This window comes from Prunus dulcis, chromosome 2, assembly GCF_902201215.1.
Source record: "Prunus dulcis chromosome 2, ALMONDv2, whole genome shotgun sequence".
NCBI classification, from domain to species: domain Eukaryota; kingdom Viridiplantae; phylum Streptophyta; class Magnoliopsida; order Rosales; family Rosaceae; genus Prunus; species Prunus dulcis.
This window is the reverse complement of record NC_047651.1, coordinates 23,871,888-23,891,111: the sequence shown is the minus strand read 5'-3', so window position 1 is coordinate 23,891,111 and position 19,224 is coordinate 23,871,888. Positions and strand designations below refer to the sequence as shown.

General features: G+C 35.7%; 1 protein-coding gene across 6 annotated transcripts; it reads right to left on the bottom strand.

Annotated features, from left to right (window-relative positions):
* Positions 1-864: 864 nt before the first annotated feature.
* LOC117618548 (cleavage and polyadenylation specificity factor subunit 1) lies at positions 865-12,534 on the bottom strand. 6 transcript variants are annotated; one of them, XM_034348157.1, is made up of 26 exons: positions 11,967-12,534; positions 11,677-11,823; positions 11,010-11,163; positions 10,262-10,397; positions 9,866-10,011; positions 9,503-9,598; positions 9,372-9,424; positions 9,012-9,143; positions 8,786-8,837; positions 8,549-8,668; positions 8,196-8,330; positions 7,608-7,736; positions 7,353-7,430; positions 7,007-7,147; positions 6,126-6,220; positions 5,718-5,914; positions 4,772-5,559; positions 4,367-4,447; positions 4,207-4,272; positions 4,001-4,078; positions 3,448-3,678; positions 3,114-3,245; positions 2,776-2,952; positions 2,292-2,477; positions 1,691-2,076; positions 865-1,378 (listed from the first exon to the last, which is right to left on the bottom strand). In XM_034348157.1, the coding sequence occupies exons 1-26, from the start codon at positions 12,293-12,295 to the stop codon at positions 1,264-1,266; spliced, it is 4,380 nt and encodes a 1,459-aa protein (XP_034204048.1). In that variant the 5' UTR covers positions 12,296-12,534; the 3' UTR covers positions 865-1,263. The 6 variants fall into 6 exon arrangements, 5 of the variants coding, with proteins under 5 accessions (XP_034204048.1, XP_034204050.1, XP_034204049.1 ...); XM_034348159.1 differs by lacking the exon at positions 3,448-3,678; XM_034348158.1 differs by lacking the exon at positions 4,367-4,447.
* Between the last annotated feature and the right edge of the window lie 6,690 nt (positions 12,535-19,224).

The window sequence follows — 19,224 nt, the reverse complement described above, 5'->3', positions numbered from 1 at the left end:
CCATGTGGAAGAATTATCACATGTGTCGTAGCTATTGGCCGGGATAGCAAAATAGTGTTATCATTTTTCTGTTTAGTGAGTTGGATTATGTAATTGGATTGGATTCATAATCCTAATCAAATGTTTGGTTGCCTAAAAAGAACATGGATTGGATTATATCCAATCATACTAAAGCCAAATGTAATAGAATTATGAATCCTACCAAAATGTCGGGATTAAGTTGGATTGGAGTATGCCTAATCCTACCAAGAACATTTCCACCCATTTGCAACGGCAAAAGGCAAGGATAATCATGGGTTGTTACCATTCACATGAATAGTGTCTGCCATAATAATTTTTTTGTTGATTTTCTACCCATTGCCATGGCAACTCAAGGTCAACCATTATTCACATGAGATATGAGGAAATGAATTTGTAGAGTTTTGGTGTGGGAAGTGAAGAATATGACGATATTTGTAAATAAAAAAAGATTTCTTTTTGGTATTTTTTTCAAATCTTCTTTTTATTACTTTCTTTATTAAAAAAAAATTTGTTGATGACATCACAACCCTCAAGCAACAACTTATGTTGTTCTTGCCTGGGCTGTTTTGTACCGCTGGAGCTGCATTTCTTGGCCGGAGGGACCTCTTGCCCAAGCTAGGGCCCCGGTGGAAATGCTCTAAGCCATGTAATAGCACATTTCAATTAATCTAACCCCATAATAATGTGTAGTACCAAACACATCATTGGATTAGTGTTATCATTTTCAATCCAATGCAATCCAATCCAATCCCAATCACCAAACATGGCCTATAGGCCAATGATGGTTCGTCATTTACACTCTTCCAAAACAAGATTTAAAAAAAAAAAAAAAGGGATGCAAACTCATGGTAATTTCATCAATATGTTATTTCATGTGAATAAAACTAAATACACTCTTCAGAGGTAACGAGTCACTAGGTTGCTAGTCTGTTATACTCGTCATGGCAAAACTGAACAAAGTTCTAACCCTAGCAGTATGGTTAGCTAGCACCTCTTGATGCTTGTCACCTAAAAGTAATGACCAGTCATCATTTGTTTAGCACAAATTAATAAATACAACATTGGAGTTACAACATTTCCCAATTCTCTCCGACCCCCTCGCCGAATTTTATCTCAATTCTGCGGATCACACCAACAATCACGAATGAACAAGGTAATACCAACTTACCAGGAATGCGGCAATCCAAACATAATGATGTGCACCCTCTCTCTAAGCTCATTTTCAAATGTGATGCACTCAAGTCACAAGAAGCTCGTTCCTATGGAGAGGTCATTTAAGTTTGAGAAAATTTGTGAACGAGTCGTCCCTATCTGGTTTGCAATTTCAAGCTGTTCCTCCAATGGAAGCATCTCATAACTGCAAGGATGGAAATTATGTTACAGTTGTTAGCGCCCAGTATTAATTATCCTGGCATTAAATACTGTTAAATGCGTTGCATAACAATAAGAGCTTTATACTGTAGTCTGTAACTAGGGTGCATCATTCCATATTAGCATAATAATTTCTCTCCTGAGACAAGCCTCCGCTAAGAAAATATGAGCATACTAATACCTCTAATGATGTAAACAAGAAAAGCAAATAATATCCAGCACCAGGACAAGATCTTCTGCATCTTGAAAGACATCAAAAACTGTCATCTAAGCAAGTTAGAAGGAGCACAGAACTTACTGGCTTAGAAGCTCACAGTCAACTATGGTGTCAGGGCCAGGCCGATGAGCCTTTCCATTTGACTGAAACTGGCGGAAAGCTCTTGGATTCAGACCAGCAACATGGGGAACAGCATCCACAAGCTTTTTCTGTAATGACTGCAACCTACGAAATGTCAGTTCATCAAGAGGTGCAATACAGCCAATGCTCCCATCCAGGGTACCGAATAACAGAGCATAGCGATTGGTTTTATCAGAGCCCGGATTGGTCCCTGTTCGGTCAGATGAAGTAGAGAGCATCTGCAACCGCAGGAACTTAGTCACATGGGTACCAACATGAAACTCAGCCCTTGAGAGAAGCTTCTGGCCTTTCCAACTCTCAGACATCTTTGGTGCATAGTAAAAGATCTGTTTTGGCATAATAAATGTATTCATTTAAACAGAAGTAAGCCAACACTGTCCAACATTGTTAATACATGACAAAAAGAGAACTGTAACTTCACAATAAAAGAAAATTTTATTGAGAAGAAGATGGTGAACCCCCAGTATGTTTGTGTGTGGGGGCAAGGTTAGGAGAGAGACCGAAATAGGACTAACGTGCATCCAAACTACAATGCACTAACCTGAATGTTCTTTTGCTCGTCTGCAACTACAAGGCTCAGCGTACTTCCGTCAATCAAAAACTCCGTTGCAAAACAATCAAGGTTACCAAAATCCTTGGCCAATAAAGTGAGTTGAGCTCCCTGCTCCTTCCAACTGAGAAAGTAAATGCTTTTGTGAACGTCACCGAGAAGGATAAAATTCTTGACCTGCAAGAAGAAATTTTGTCTTCGAAAATGATCACATATTGCTCAGAAACATGTAAATCTTAATAAATTCAGCACAACAAACATTATACACATAGACACATGCATGCACAACTATATAAGCAAAACAAATTTTGGCAGACTTAACAAACTTATGATTCCTCTTTTCTGATACATTTCAAGACACCCTCAGAGTTCACATCACAACATTTATTCATAAATTCAAGTACTGATATCCAGGTCTGCATACAAAGAAAATAATCAATTAAAAGAGACAGCTGAATAAAGAAAGTATACGTACAATATTTAAGCTCACAACATATAATGGTGGAACATCAAAAAATGCCACACCATTCAGTTCAGTACCATTCCACTTGTGTAAAATAATTTTAGGGCCAGAAGCTATCAACAGATGACCTTGAAGTGAGGCTAATGCAGAAATGGCACCCTTCAATTCTTTGGAGTAAACCTCTGAAACCTGAAAACAGAAATAACTGACTTTATCTCATAGAGTGGACTTTAAAGAATCCCAAAAGGTGAAACTGAAAGTGACCTATAAACTTAGTACAGCAATAGATATTGTGGGGAATTATAATAGACAGTTAAGAAGGTAAAGATTTAAATGATCCAGAAAAATACCAAGGTCTGGGTATCGTCAGCACTTTTTCCAGCTGAAAATAAAAGAACCCGTCCTCTCCCAGCAACATCCTCCCCTTGCACATAAGCAGTCCCAATTGCTAAAAGTGTTTCATTCTCTTTTGTGGTTGTATTCTGCAATGAAGTACCACATCAACTATTTTGGAAAAACAAAAGACAATGAGATTATGCATACACCAGCGTACTTTCTATGATACATACTTTATTCCATCCAACACCTCTTTCAGAAATACAGAGAGGAAAGGTGGAACAAAAGGATACAGAAATCATGGTCTAACACCCAAAATTAGGCAGATGAATAAAACAGCAAACTTACAAAAAGTGTAACCACTCGAACAGTTAGAGCATTTTCAGAAGTTTGCATTGGAATGGTAGCTTTAGTTTGCCAAGGGCCACCAGATTTGTCCGGCTCCATAATCCGAATCTCAAATTCATCAACACTATAAGTTCGGTGTAGTTCATCAGAACTCAAGTTATGATTTTCAACCTGATGGCCAACTTCTTGATCAACCAGAGATGAAAGAACTTGATTCAGTGGCTTATGAACCTGAAGTAATTGATGTACATTACTCAAAATGAGTACATAGTGTGTATGGACAAGAACGAAAACAAATTCTAGAAACAGAGCTGAACAAAAGTTGACAGAAAACTCAGATTAAAAAGGATTTGTGCTTATGGAATAACCATATACTGAGTAAGACATTGGCAAATGTCTCGACATATATTTGTGTGTTGTATACCGCACTATTGATATATAATGTGTGCCTATCTGGATGCACGCATACTAGACCAACTTATAAAACAAAAAGCTTAATAAATAGATAATACTGTTTAGGCCAAAAAACTGTTGAGGGTTTATATATACTCACGGGTACTGAAACTATAAGCGGGTATAAATTCTTCTCAGCAAAGTAAGTGACCTGATGAGGAGTTCCTTTCAACGGAATCTAATCAAATCATAAAAAATAATAAACATTAATGCCAAAACTTTTAAATATGCATAAACTTAACTTCGAATATAGATGGCACGATACACCTGTTGGACTTATACATTGACTTAAACAGAAGTACCCACCTTTTGTACTGGCCAATAATTGTCATAACTTGTGATGGGCGGCAGTTGGCAAATCTTCAAAATACCCTAGAAATTAGGGATAGAAGTAAAAAGGATTAGCCATAAAATTGTGAGTTGCAGAGACAATTACACAGAGAATGGAAACATACTGTTTTCAAACCTGTGATGTAACATATATGAGCCCATGGTTACAGTTAACATTGTGAAGAACAGTGACGGCAACGACTGAACCATCACAAAGCTGCCCAAAAAAAAAAAAATTAATAAGTAGCCCACCTGCGCAGTTAGCATCCATTAAAACTTTGAATTTGCACATATGGGCAATAATAACCCTGAGGAAGATGAGATCAAATCTCATACAAAATAACTCCATCCAATTCAATCTCAAAGAAAATAACTTCCATTCTGAAAAGCCAGATTCTTGAATAGCATGACAGAAGAGGGGGAAAATATCTTTTAAAGTCATCCTTTCAGGAAAATTATGTTATATGGTTACTAAAATGCATATAAATTTAGGTTGTCTCAATTGTTTCCTTCATTTTAAAAAGATACTCAGGTTTCTCACCTGTGGATGAATGCGTAGACGTTCTCTGAACACCATAAACCAAGCTGGTCTTGACCCGGAAAGGAACAACCCCTGATAGCCAGCAATGTTCTTAAAAATTGTCATTCTTTGGCACGATGTCTCATTTGATGTGTCCTTTTTAGCATATGTGTCCAAGGGGACACGAACAAATCTCAAATTTCTGAGCCTGGAAGCACTAAGATTGCTTACACCAGTAGTATTCTGAGCAGAAGCTAAATCCTCAGTTTTAGAGGCAGTCTCTGGACCTTCAAACAAGTAAGCATGGTAACAAAGAATCATCCCATCATTCAAAATCCCGAAAAGAAAAGGACGGCTATGCTGTCCCGACCATCTCTGCATAGCCAGCTCTACAACTTTCATATTCTGTATATTTTCTTTCCGGCCCTGGCCACTCACTTCTTCAGAACTTTTGTTGATCAGTTTTTGGGGATCTTTTGGTGGGTCTCGCATTAATGTATCAACGAGGTGTGCATTTCCCGATACAAACTTATCCACAGAGAAAACACAATTGAAATTGGGCACATCAAATATTTCAAGGGAACCGCTTTCATAACAAACAACACAATATACATCACCCTGATCATGTGAGACACCATCAGCACCATCAATAGCCTCGTCAATTCCTGTGGAAAGCCAAGCATCAGTACTTGTCTTCCGGAGCCATGGCTCAGGTCCTTTATCATGATACAGTGTGCAGGCAGATATCGATTTCTTTGAGCTCTCAAAGGCAGCTGGAATGCTTATAGAAACAGTGCACAAAGAAGGATCTGCAAATCAAAATCATAATGAGCAGATCCAACTTTATCATAATGAAACATAAAATTCCAACAAGAGAAACAACTATAAGTGACATGTCAAGAAGATCAGCAGTACACTCAAAATCTTTTAAGAATTATACATACAACATTTTTCTGACAAAACATACCTCCAACAAGGAGCCGGATACCACCATCAGACATTCTCAGTAAAACATAGGGATCAACAATAGAAACTGATAGCACTGTGGAGCTCTCTGAACCAGAACCCATTTCAGAGTTTGAAGTTCCAAAGCTTAAATCCTGAGTCATAAAAGAACCATCTAAAATTCGAGCACCACGTTCATAAACCTGCACAACTCGACGCCTTCAAAACAAAAAAGTATTATTATGGAAAACATTCAGAACAATCAAAACAAACTATGTAGTTGTAAATGCATATTGATGAGGAAACATGAAGCTAGTCACAAAAAACAAAGGTAGGAGAGAATCTTAAGGAGAGTTAAACTACCCATGAAGAAGATATGCCAAGGCAGGGCAAGGAGAAACAAATAAATTTATAAAAGATACAAGTTTACCTTCCAAACAAATTCCCTGCAGCAATTGTTCTCCCTTGCACGAAATAGTCGACACTTTCTGTGACTTCACTCAGAAGATCAGCTGTTTCAAGTACCTAGCCATCATTTTGGTTTTGAGGAGGGGTCAAAATAATTGGAAAAAAATTCTGATGCCAATTGAAAATATCAAAATAAAAGGACAACACACTTGCTTATATGGATTGCCAACACATTAAAACAGAAAGTCGCTTCTTTTTCATCTTCCTAATGTTGAAATATTTAGTTCCAGAACAGTTATCAGACTGAGACGGCATCTATTCCAAAAACCAGCTACTTAACACATTCGCAGTCACATAGACACTCACTCATATGACCTGACAAATGATAATCACGTTGAATTAATATAAAATGATAATCACGTTGAATTAATATAAAATGTAACATGCAGACTCTCATGAAAACTAGAGATTATGAAAGAAGCGATTCTCACTCAGATCAGCAGAAGATATTGAACAATTTGAACAAAGAAATCCTAGATGCAGTATCCAGCGGAGGGACAAGGAACGAGATTCAGGAGGGAGGCAGACAGAGAAGGGAAGGAGAGAATCATTAAAGGTGGCAACTGATTACTAATCCACAAGCTACAAATCATCTGCTAGAAGGCTCAAACCATATTCCCTCTCCACCACAGGCTGATTTTGTACATTGTAAATTGGCTTTGCAAGTAGCTAATTTTGGCATGATTTAAAAAACGTCGCACACATTTCTAGCATTGCATGTCGCAAGGAATGATTTCATTATGAAAAGCAAGTAGCTCTATAAACAAGAAAATAATTTACAAATAATTAAGTCTTGACAGATACTTCCAACTATAATCTAACACGAGAAAGTAGACGACTTACCATTGTACGAGCCTCCAGACTTATAATTAAATATGCATGATACTCGTCATCAGAAGCAGCAATTTTAGAAGAGTCAGCATTATGACCACGTGCATTCTTGTGGTAAACAGTCCAAATTCCCTTGCAGCCTGGTAGTTCAACCTGCTACGTCAAAAATGGGAGGGGAAGAAGTTGGGTCATTTTAACTAATCTTGGCTACAGGACAATGCATTTTAGCAAGAAAAATCAATTTAAAACCCCAAGGGTATAGGTATGTAACACTATGTGAAGAGATATTAAAACAGCAGCAGGACATATGAAGTTAGGAGACCTAATGCATTCAACAGAAAAATAGACTACCACCGACCTCAGTAATCATTTCTGGACGAATTGATTGACGAAGAACACAGAGAGCACCATTCTTTCCATGACCCGAACAGCACACCTAAAAATTATCCGAGAGAATATAGAGATCATTTTATAAAAACAGTACTAACATAAAATCCCCCGATTTTCAAATAACCAAAAAAAAATCCACAATATCCTAAAGTAAAATATGATTAAGCTAAAAAAGAAGAGGACGAATACTATAGAAAGGAGAACAAGTAATCATCAGACTAACCAGTTCGTAATTACTCTGTTTAGCAATTCCAGTAGCATTTGCATCTGCATTAATCCTTAAACCATAGGAGAAGTCCTTCAAAGGACCAACATTAATCAAAGAGTCCCTTACAGCAAATGAAAAAGACTTCTGCATGCACCCAAAGAAAGAAAAGAAAGGTCATTATATTGCATAAAAGGAAAAATAATAATATGATGAGCAAGGAAAACAATGTTAAAATTCATAAGTCAAATAAACGTAAAGATATTTTACGATGTAAACTCATTTGCAACATTGAACAATCAATTTCTCCCACCAACTACACAAGCAAATATCAGCACACAAATCATTATAATAACTAGACAAACAAAATAAGGAAACCACTGTAATTAAACTATAGAACTACTAGAAAAGTCAAGGTTGTAACTACGGTTATTACAAAGCCTAAAGCATAACCCAATAAAATGACATAAATTAAGGTTGAGACTATTTTTTCCTGTTTTCAACTTCTCTTCCTACTATGGGGAGGGATCCCCTCACTCCACATATTGAACAAATTAAGCAGGTTAAAAACGGAAACAGAAATGCATTCCCAGATAGTTAACCAACCTGAGCTGATTCTGCATTATTTGGAGCTGACCCATACAAAGAGAGCTCCTCGCCACTAACCATATCTTGCAATGCATCAGAAGATGACATTCGCAATCGCTTTGCCAATGGGGCATCACCTTCAATATCTCCTACCTGTAAAATTTAAGCACCAGGACTATCAAGATAATGTTGAAAAAGATTACAAGACTCTTAAGATTGAGTAAACATCAAAATATGAGGGCTGAATTCAAAATCTCATTAAAGAAAAAAGTTATAAAGGAGAATAACCATTTCATAAATAAATAAATAAATAGGGATCAATTTTTCACAAAGAGCAACTAAGTGGAAAATTAACGACATCCAACACAAACCTCATCCTTCATATCAGATGACAACACTGAGCTCCCTACACCACAAGTGAACTGCACAAGCAAACTGTCCCCCAACCGACTGCCCAGAAAAAATAACGAATTTCCAACTTTCGTAATACCCTACAGAAAAATTTAGCATATTTTTCACAAACGCTACAATTATGCATGGAACTGAAGATCTGTTACATGAATATCTAAAAATAAATTAGAGCAAAAGAAAATCAAAATTTAACTAACCGACGTAAGTACTGAAGCTTTAGACTTTGAAAGGTCAAGTCTCTGCACAACCCTGCAGATTGTAAAAATAGGTTATTACCTAGCAAAATACTTTGAGCAGACGAATGCATATGCATGTCCTATAAATGTGGGCAGAGGAAAAAATAAACTGCTCGAGAATCATCCTAGGCTCAAAGGAAATCAAAATAAGTAAAAACATAGAATAAATCGAATTGCAATTACCGACCGTCCGTCATAAACAAGGGTAAGCAATAGTAGCTCTCCAGTTTTTGTAGACAGCAAGGCTACATCGTTCAATAACCAAGTTGCATTGGCAGTGTCAAGCTCCACGGTGAAACTAGATCTTGGCATCTCTTGACTGAATGAAACAGAAAATAAATTAAGTTATGGAAATAAAAATATGGGGCCTCACCCACTCAAACTCAAAATGATATGCCAGCTGAAGTCAATAGTCATTTAAACACAAAGTTTGGACGAGAGCAAGCAGCCAATGAGATGAGAGGGAGGGAGGACGGGTCTGTGGAGTGTGTGAAATAGAGAGAGAGAGAGAGAGAGAGAGAGAGAGAGAGAGAGAGAGAGTTGGGACCTGTTATCAGCAGAAACAGCGTAACTGTTCAATGCCAACGCACATGAGGCTGACTGCATGAAGTAAGAAAAAAAGCCCATAAAATTTTGCTTCAGCCAGCTATTAGAATTCGACTCTAGAAATAAAATTACCTGGCTATGGTAATGAATAGAATTTGCACTAATCACAAGAACACCACCAATTGGAGATGGTACAGCAAGTAGCTTGTAGGCATCATGTGGGAGATTCTGGCAGGAACATATGAAGAAATACAGTGAATGCAAGAGAGCTAATCTTTCGGGTCACCTAAATTGTATGAGTATACACATTCTCTAGTATAGCAAAAGGATGCAAGAGCTTGAAGAAATATTTGTTCATATTTTCACATTCAGCTGAATGCTGAAACTTTAATTTCTTAGATCACAATGATTCTAAACTACATATACTAAATAACAAAGTTGGAGAAAAACACAGAACTTTTCAGTGGGTAGTTTCAATTTTATTCTAGAACTTACAACAGCTGACCATATAAGAGGATGCTGCTTCAAAGTTGTGCTGATACTAAGTGCAGAAATCATACAAGTGTGGTGCTTCCATGAGACACGCCCAGCCCAGGTAAGCTCCCGCTCATGAAGGATAACCATCACAGGCTCGATATAACCTATACAATACATATTGTGTCAATCTTTAGAGGTATAAACCAAAATTTATTAGAAAGAACCTATTTTGTCATACGAAACAAAATAGGTTTAATACTATTATGGAAAAAAATTAAAATAATGCATTTATCTTACATATTTGAAATTCAGCCTATTACAAATACTCAAATTCACATGTGAATTTCATTATCATAGAATCTTTAACATTTCTAAAGTCTTGTTAAGTAATTTACACTAATCATTAAAACTCACCATGTAAAAATGTAAAATCCTTTACATGCTTCATGTCCATATCTCGTAGATTAACAATGTAAGATGACTCAATACGAGCAGAAATTGCACCTCCAGAACCAAAACTATCATCATCTCCAACCAAACCAGAGCCACCCTGAAACAAAAAATTCAAATTGAAACATAGAGGGAAAATTGAAATGTTGGTAAAAGAAAGTCTATTGTGTTTGCTTTTGACAGTTCATGATGTCATCTAAAATTGTATAATTGTATTGGAGGACCCATTTTTTAGAGCAAACCTCTACTTTAGGACCTTGAGGCGCAATGACCAGCACCAATACTTGAATGTGCTAACACTGCACACAAGCCAATACTTAGACCTGTTACTAAGCCAACAAGGTTTCCTTTTTTTCCCTCCAAATCCTACAATTCATAAAGCATGAATCTAAATTAACTTCTTGTATTATATTTTTTGGCATAAGATGCCACGAGAGCCAGTACTTCAAGCAATACCTTGTTGATTATGAGAGCCAATACATTGTTGACACAATGACCTAGACCAACTTGAATATGCTCCTAATAAAGACATACAAGCCAATACTTAAAACTGTTGCTAAGCCAACAATGCTTCCATATTTCCCTCGAAATCCTGTAGTACATATAGTAGGTTTCAAAATTAACTTTTTGTACTATATTGTTTCAACACAAGATGCCATGAGAGTTCCAGTACCACAATGACTAAAATACAAATTTTAGGAGGAGAAGAGACCTGAGAAGCTTTAAGTATTATCATTTGCAGACCATAAACAAGAATGCTTCCACACCTTCCTTGAGGATCAACCTTAACCAATGGGCCTCTTGCAAATGACTCTCTACCTCTTCTCAAATGAAGCCACTCTGGGCCCTCAAAACAGTGCATAGAGCTGAAAGAAGGTCAACATCAATGAATAAGTATCACCTTGCAACACAGTTAAACAAATGATGAAAAATATATTGTTCTTATAATTGCAAGTATTAGAAGTATTTTCATAGACCATGAGTGTTTTCATACATTCAAAAATCATTTTCAGCAAAATACAAACCCGAATTCCAATACAACTAAAGTAATAATGGGTACAACTGGTGAATCATGGTACATACTACATATTACGGACTTTAACGCCCTTCAATCACTAAATTACACAACCAAATTCAAGTTAACGCAGTTACCGCACAGAAGCCTGCTAGATGAGATCAAGTATCCAGTTTGCAAGTTCATAAAACTCATTTAAATCTCAGAGGTATTCAGGGTTTAATATTCGCGACTTACAAACATTCAACAATTATAATACTTCTCAAAACAGTCGGGTGTGTTCCAATTTGGAATTAAATTAAGGCATAATTGACATAACATTGACCAAAATAACAAGAACAGTAAACAAAAAATAACAACGCACCTAGTACGAAGTCCATGAATTGAATCATCAAACTCTAGAACTGAAATTTTCGCATCTTCAAAGGTTAAAATAATAGAATCTCTTCTTCTGGAACCATCTCCACCTCCACTAGATAATATCGCCATTGTTACCACATTACCGTGCAATCTGCAATGCAATTACATGCAAACAAACATGGAATTGTGTAATTAATTTGAATACGTATTACGAATAACTAATTAAGAAGTTCCAAGAAAAATGCCAAGACAGTGGAAGAAACACTAAAGCGAGGTTTAATTAAGGCAACAGACCTGTAATGGCAAACGAGCTCAAGCGAAGCCCCAGAGACGCCGTCCATGAGACCACCACGTTTGGGTTCTCCTGAAGCCCTAGGGCCTCTGGTGCCATCTTCCTCTTGAACTCTGACGACGTACACTTCAAGGACATTCCCGGCGGTGACGACGAGGTTTGGAATGGGGCCGATTTCTCGGCGCGAGGTGGGCCATTCAGACTCGAGGTCCTCCGTCTGAATCGGAGGAATTCGAGGCACGAAGTCGGAGCGTGAGTGAGAGATGAACCCCGATGCACAGTTCTCAATGCCCGTCGGCCAGTGCATCATCTTGTATGCCGCGAAGCTCATTTTCGGAGAAGGCTGGTGTGTGAGAACCCTAGGGTTTTGAATTCTAGAGCGAGAGAGGAGAAAGACTCGAGGAGCTCTGGAGGGAGGTTTAGGGTTTTAGAGCGGCATGCAGTGAGTGCTCTGGGAGTGGGAGCTTAAACCTTTTGGGATAAATCTGCGTTGGCGGGAGGACGTTGGATCCCAACAAAAATGAAGATTTACGACCATAAAATGGAACGTTTGAGAGAAGAGAGGGCCAGTTTGGATTGCAGTCAATTTTTAAAAATACTTATAAAATACTATTTATATAGTATATCCGGGCGGCTATAATGCTAAAATATTCAATTTATAGCGTTGCAGTATAGCCGGACGGTTGTACTCTTAAAATATCCTTTTTTATTAAGTAAATAATATCTTATTCTTATTTAAATACTTTCATTACTAATTACGTTTTAATTGTTATCTCTTTAGTGCATAATTAGTATTAAATATTTTAATAAAAATCTTAGAAATTTAGTTTAGTACCCAAATATTTTAGCATTCCAAAAATGGATTTTAGTCTCAAAACTTAAATCCAAGTCACAACGTGATTCGATAATATCAACTACTTGTTGGAGTTTGATTGACATACATGAACTTGAGTCCCACATTGGAAAATAATAGAAAGTATCTACTCCTTAGTAGGCTTATGGTTTCGAGGCTTGAGAAAGGTTTTGGAACAATTTTGGAAGTTAGGATTTTTGGTTCGAGACTTGGAAACTAACTTTGTATAAATAAAAAAAATTTAAAAACAAAGTCCACAATAGAATTTAAAATAATTAATTACTATTTATTAAGTAATTTATTAAATGAGTAAAATATTTAAATATATTCAATAAAGAAATAATAATTAAACATAATCACCAATTAAAGTAATAAAAAAGGCTAAGATATTACTCAATTACATATATGAAACTAAAGAAGCTGGGCACAAAATAAAGTAAAGAAATTAATTTTATATGTTTAAAATTTAAAATTTATAAATAATAAATAATAATTTTTATTTAAAAAAAGCAAAAAAACCTCTCTCGACAAAATTTCGTCGACACAGGTCTATCTATGCACAATTTGCTGGATTAGACCTCTACCAATAAACATAACCTATGCCGACAAAAATTCTTTGCGAGAGACCTTATAATAACCCAAAACAAAATATCTAAAAAGAAATAAAATATCTAAAAAGTAGGATTAATATCTTCTAGTAGAAAGACGATTTTGCCATTGCATATTTTAATGGGGGAAAATTGAATTTTTGATCGAGAAAGAATTTGAAAATTCCGTTTGCGCCATTGCGTAGAGCACGGCGAAAGGAGTCCGTAGACACGGAGTAGACCCGAATCGGAGTTGTAATGAAGAAAATACGAACAAAATACCGCGAAGGGCAAAATGGTAATTTGGTCAAAAAGTCAGATTTTTATCCCTTCCTCCCATTCTCTCTCCTCATTTCTCTCTCCTCTCCCTCTCTCCTCCCGATTTCGCCCCAGCCCACGACCACCGTGCCTTCCCGACGTCGCACCGGCCACCACACTTGGAGCCGATCTCTGAGACCGGTGTCAAACGAACCACCACTCGACCGCCGACAATTCCTGACCCGTCGCCGCCGCTGCCGTGGCCGGAGTTCTCCGGAAATCACCATTGTTGCCGAATTTCCAGTTTGAAATTCCAGCTCGTTTTTCTCCTTCAATTCTCCACCAAATCGATCGAGTAAGGTATGGTTTCTCAGCTATTTTTCGTGTTCTAGCTGATAGATATATGGGTTTCGATCGATTTTAGCTCTAAAGCGTTCGATTTTCAACTTGAAAATCGGCAGAAACTTCGGCCGCAGTGATCGGCCATTTTCGGCCACTTTTTGGGGTATGTCCAAGAACAAAAGTGACTCCAAATGGGGTGTTTTACCTAGGATAGGAGTTTGGAGTCTTGGTTTCGCGATTTTTCGACCACCTGAAATCGCTTAGGACACCCAAATCTGCCCGTGCGTGAGGCGGAGCGTGGGCAAGGGTGGTGGAGTAACTCTGGGCAGTTTTGAGATCTTCGTGTCATCACGAGCGCGTAGAATTTTGCGGATCTCGATTCGGAGTCCGTTTGAGCCCCGAACGGATTTTCCATATCGCGCGATCCTTGGGTGAAGTGTCGTCTAATCGTCGGATCGCACTGAATTTTGGATATGTCGGTCTACATGATTCCAGGATCGTGTAAGATTCGACGGATTGCGAATCGGAGTCCCGGATACTCCGAAATCGCAAACCAAGGGGCTAGGGTTTGAATTTAAAGCGATAACGCGATTTTGGCCAATCCAACTGTCCGTTTCGGACCAAATTCGCGGAACATGGTTCCTTCTCTGTAAGGAACCTTCAGAGAAGCCCAGATTGGCCATCGGATACCGTGGACCCACGGGGTCCTGGATCGGCCGATCTGGCAGCTTATCGCTTCAGTTAAACGTCGGATCTTCCAAGACCGTCCTAAATGTCTAAAAGGCTAATGTGGGCATAGGAGTAACTTTAAAATTGAGTGCACGCATTTCTTGGAGCCGGAGGCAGAGTGTTTAATTTAATTCTCTTATCAAGCAGTTTTATTAATTTATTATTCATGGTTAATCAGGCATCAGAGGTCTAGTTGACCTACAAGAGGGACCATTGAAAGGTCCAGCTAGCTCGGACCAACTGTGAGTGGACTTTCTTTCATAAAGGATTTTATATAAATAAAGACTTTCTTTCAGTTATTTTATGCCAGTCTCTTTGATATTCGCGCATTTATATCTTTATATATTTGTTCAATTATACAAGCATACTCATCAGTAAGTTTTTACATGCTTATTTGAATACCTTGTATTGAAATATAGACAAACCCTCAATTGATATCCTTACTTATCTTTAAATGGGGGTTATTATGGTTATAAATCGTTTTCTAGAACATTATTTTTGTCCACTCACATTTTCAAACTGTTTTTCGCCCCCAGGCCTAGAAGTGCGCAGGATCCACCACCGGGCCATTCCTAGCTTCCGCGCCATCAAATCAGGTAGAGTTTTGTGGAAAAGTCCTTGAAACCCTATAAACTTTAGAAAATGCTCTGATATCTTGTCTTAGTGGAAAACTGGAGCTGGTGAATATTTGGTTATTATATTCTGGCAGTTTGTGTGGATTTATTTGGTTATTTGATTGTTGGACAGGTGGGAAAATTTGGGTTTGGTCAAAATACATGGGAGACTCTGCCGAATTTTCGACATGAGTCCAGAGGAAGTTTTCATAGTAACTGTAGTAGGAAGGGTAAAATGGTCATTTGTGCCCGACAGTTGCCAGATGTCGGACACGCACAGGGCTTGGTTCGAATTCCAAAGTGGAATTAGGATCAGGTCCTGTCAGACCTAATCCGGCAAATTTTGACGGGATAGACTGTACCGACGAAATTTTTTAGAGACAGATTTTAAATAAAAATAAAAATAAATTTAGTATCTTTAGGTCCAATAAATTTTTATTTATAGTAATTAAATAAGATCCTAGCCTTATTTAATTACTTTCATCTGTCATTATGTTTTAATTATTATTTATTTAGTGAATAATTATGTTACTTAATAAATGGTAATTATTATTTTTAATCAAATATTTAAATACTAATCTTTATATCTTTATATATAAAGCAAAATGCAGAGAATGGTGAAACATTTAAAATACTATAAAATACCTTTAGTTAATTCAAACATTAAGAATTGAAATTATTAATTAAATGAGGATAATATGGTAAATTCACATTTTTTATATTAAACAAATTAAAATTAAAAACAAAATCATATAATAGGTCATACTTTTATGGAACATAACTACCCATATTATCTTTTCTTAATTCTAAAAATAAAATAAAAAATAAAACCAATTGGCACATGCGTGAGCATGTGCCAATGTGCTAGTATATATAAAGCAAAAGGCAGAGAATGGTGAAACATTCTAAATAACAGAAAATGCCCTTGGTTAATGCACACATTTAGAATTGAAATTATTAATTAAATGAGGATAATATGGTAAATTTTCATATTTAAAAAATTTTAAATTCAAAGAAAAATCAGATAATTGATCCTGTTTTTATGGAACACAACTACCCATTATCTTTTTTAATTCTAAAATAAATTTAAATTTTGGTTAAAAAAACCTCTTGTAGGCCCGAAAAGCACGTGTGGAGAGACTAGTTATTCATTATGTAAATAGTAATTAAAACATAACTACTAAATAAAGTAATTAAAAAGGAGAAATCAAGATAATGCTATTTAGAGGGTATATCCGCGAGGATGTACCTTTAAAATATTACATTCATAGAGTATAGCCGGGCGGCTACACTTTTTAAATATTCTATTTGAAAGAGTATAGCCGTTCGGCTATACTAATTATTCACTTAACATAACTACTAAATAAAGTAATTAAAAAAGAAAAATTAGATAATGCTATTTAAAGGGTATAGCCGTGAGGCTGTACTTTTAAAATATTCTATTCATATAGTGTAGCCGGGCTGCTATACCGTTCAAACATTCTATTTGAAAGGTATAGCCGAGCGGCTATACTTTTAAAAAATACTATTTATAGAGCATAGCCGCGCGGCTGTACTACTAAAATATTCTACTTATAGAGTCCAGCCGCGCGGCCGTACGTTTTAAACAGAAAAGTATAGCCGAACGGCCATACTCTAAAAATATCCTTTTTTTAAATTTTGTTTTTTATTAAGTAAATTATATCTTATCCTTATTTAAATACTTTCTTTAGTAATTATGTTTTAATTATTATTTATTTAGGAATAATTAGTATTAAATATTTTAATAAAAATCCTAGAAATTTTGTTTTAGTATCCAAATATTTTAGCATTCCAAAATGGATTTTAGCCTCGAAACTTAAATCCAAGTCACAACATGATTTGATAAATCAACTACTTGTTGGAGTTTGATTGACATACATGAATCAACTACTTATTGGAGTTTGATTGACATACATGAATCTGAGTCCCACATTGGAAAATAAGAGAAATTATCCACTCCTTAGTAGGCGTATTGTTAGGGTTCGAGGCTTAAGAACGGTTTTGGAACAATTTCGGAAGTTAGTGTTTTTGGTTTGAGACTTGGATTTACCCAAACAAACTTTGCATTAAAAAAATTTAAAAACAAAGTCCACAAAGAATTTAAAATAATTCATTACTATTTATTAAGTAATTTATGAAATGAGTAAAATATTTAAATATTCACTATAGAAATAATAATTAAACATAATTATCAATTAAAGTAATGAAAAAGGTAAGATATTACTCAATTACATATATTAAACTAAAGAAGTTGGCCAAAAAATAAAAGTAAAGAAACTAATTTTATATGTTTATAATTTATAATTTATAAAAAAAAGTAATAATAATATCTTTTTTTAAAGCAAGAAAACCCCTCATGACTAAATTCCGTTAGCACAGGTCTATCCCAGCGCAATTTGCCGGATTAGACCTCTCTCAACGAAATTAACTTGTACTGACGAAAATTCGTTGGAAGAGACCTATTCTTTTTAATAATTAAATAAGATATAGCCTTATTTAATTGCTTTCATCTGTAATTATGTTTTAATTATATTACTTAATAAATGGTAATTATTATTTTTAATCAATTATTTAAATACTAATTATTCATTAAGTAAATAGTAATTAAAACATAACTATTAAATTAATTAATTAAAAAAGAGAAATCAAGATAATGCTGTTTAAAGGGTATAGCTGTTCTGCTAGACTTTTAAAATATTTTATTTATATAGTATATCCGCTCACCTATACTTCTAAAATATTATATTTATAGAGTACCCACTACCGTTTAATTATGTCTATATAGTATATCGGCTATACTCTTTATGAAAAAAAGGACCCACTATCGTTTACGTGTCCATGTGTAAATAGTATAGCTGCATGACTATAATATTTATTTTTAAATTTTTTTAAATAAAAAAAAAAAGAACTCTCCTATTTGAATTAGTTTATACTTTATATACATTAATTTGCTAGTTACAATGTATCCAAATAAAAAATATTTAAGAAAGAGAAGTTTCTGAGCAAATCAATTTGAGAGTTAAAATTATTTTTTTGGGGAATAAAAGCCGTTGATCTACCTCGTTCTCTCAAGTGCTACTAAATTATGTTACTTCACAACTTATTTTTCCGTAGATAATTACATACCAAGTTAGAGTGTCATTGTTAAAAGCCGAAAGACTCTTTTACAATAGCCACAAAAGCAACTAATCACTTAAATTCATATCATATCAAATAAGGATCCAATACAAATTACACTGGGATACAAAAAGATAATTACAACTACAGTATACCCCTGTCAATAAAGTACAAAAGATAATTGCAGCTACAATACATCCCATGTCAATGGCGAGTAAACTAATGTGCATATATGCGTAGGCCAAATTCAAAGTTTTCAAGTGTTGTTATTCTGTTGTCGTTTTGCTGGCATTCGGCAGCCTAAGAAAAAGCCTAAGTATGTAGTTTATGGTAATTCCCTTCATCAAATGAGCCTCAAAAACAAAAATCAAAGATTTATTTATTTATTTTGCGAAAGAGGAAAACATTGATTTGGCCATAACCTAATAATAAAATTATCATCTTGCCATCTTGGGACTTTAAAATTATCATCTTGCCATCTTGGGACTTTATAGTTACAGTGATAGAAACTAATAAAGCCTTTCCTTGAAAAAAAGAAAGTAATAAGCCTTCAAGTTCTATATTTGGCCATAACGATCTCATTCAATGGGGCGTTCCATCAAATTGTAATACGAAAATGAGTTGACATTTCCCTATTAATTGTCGAATTTGATTGAGTTTATTCAAAACCAGTACTTATCATCGTTTCTCATTTGGTTTGACATTTCATAATCCATGAGAAAATTGAGGATCATGCTCC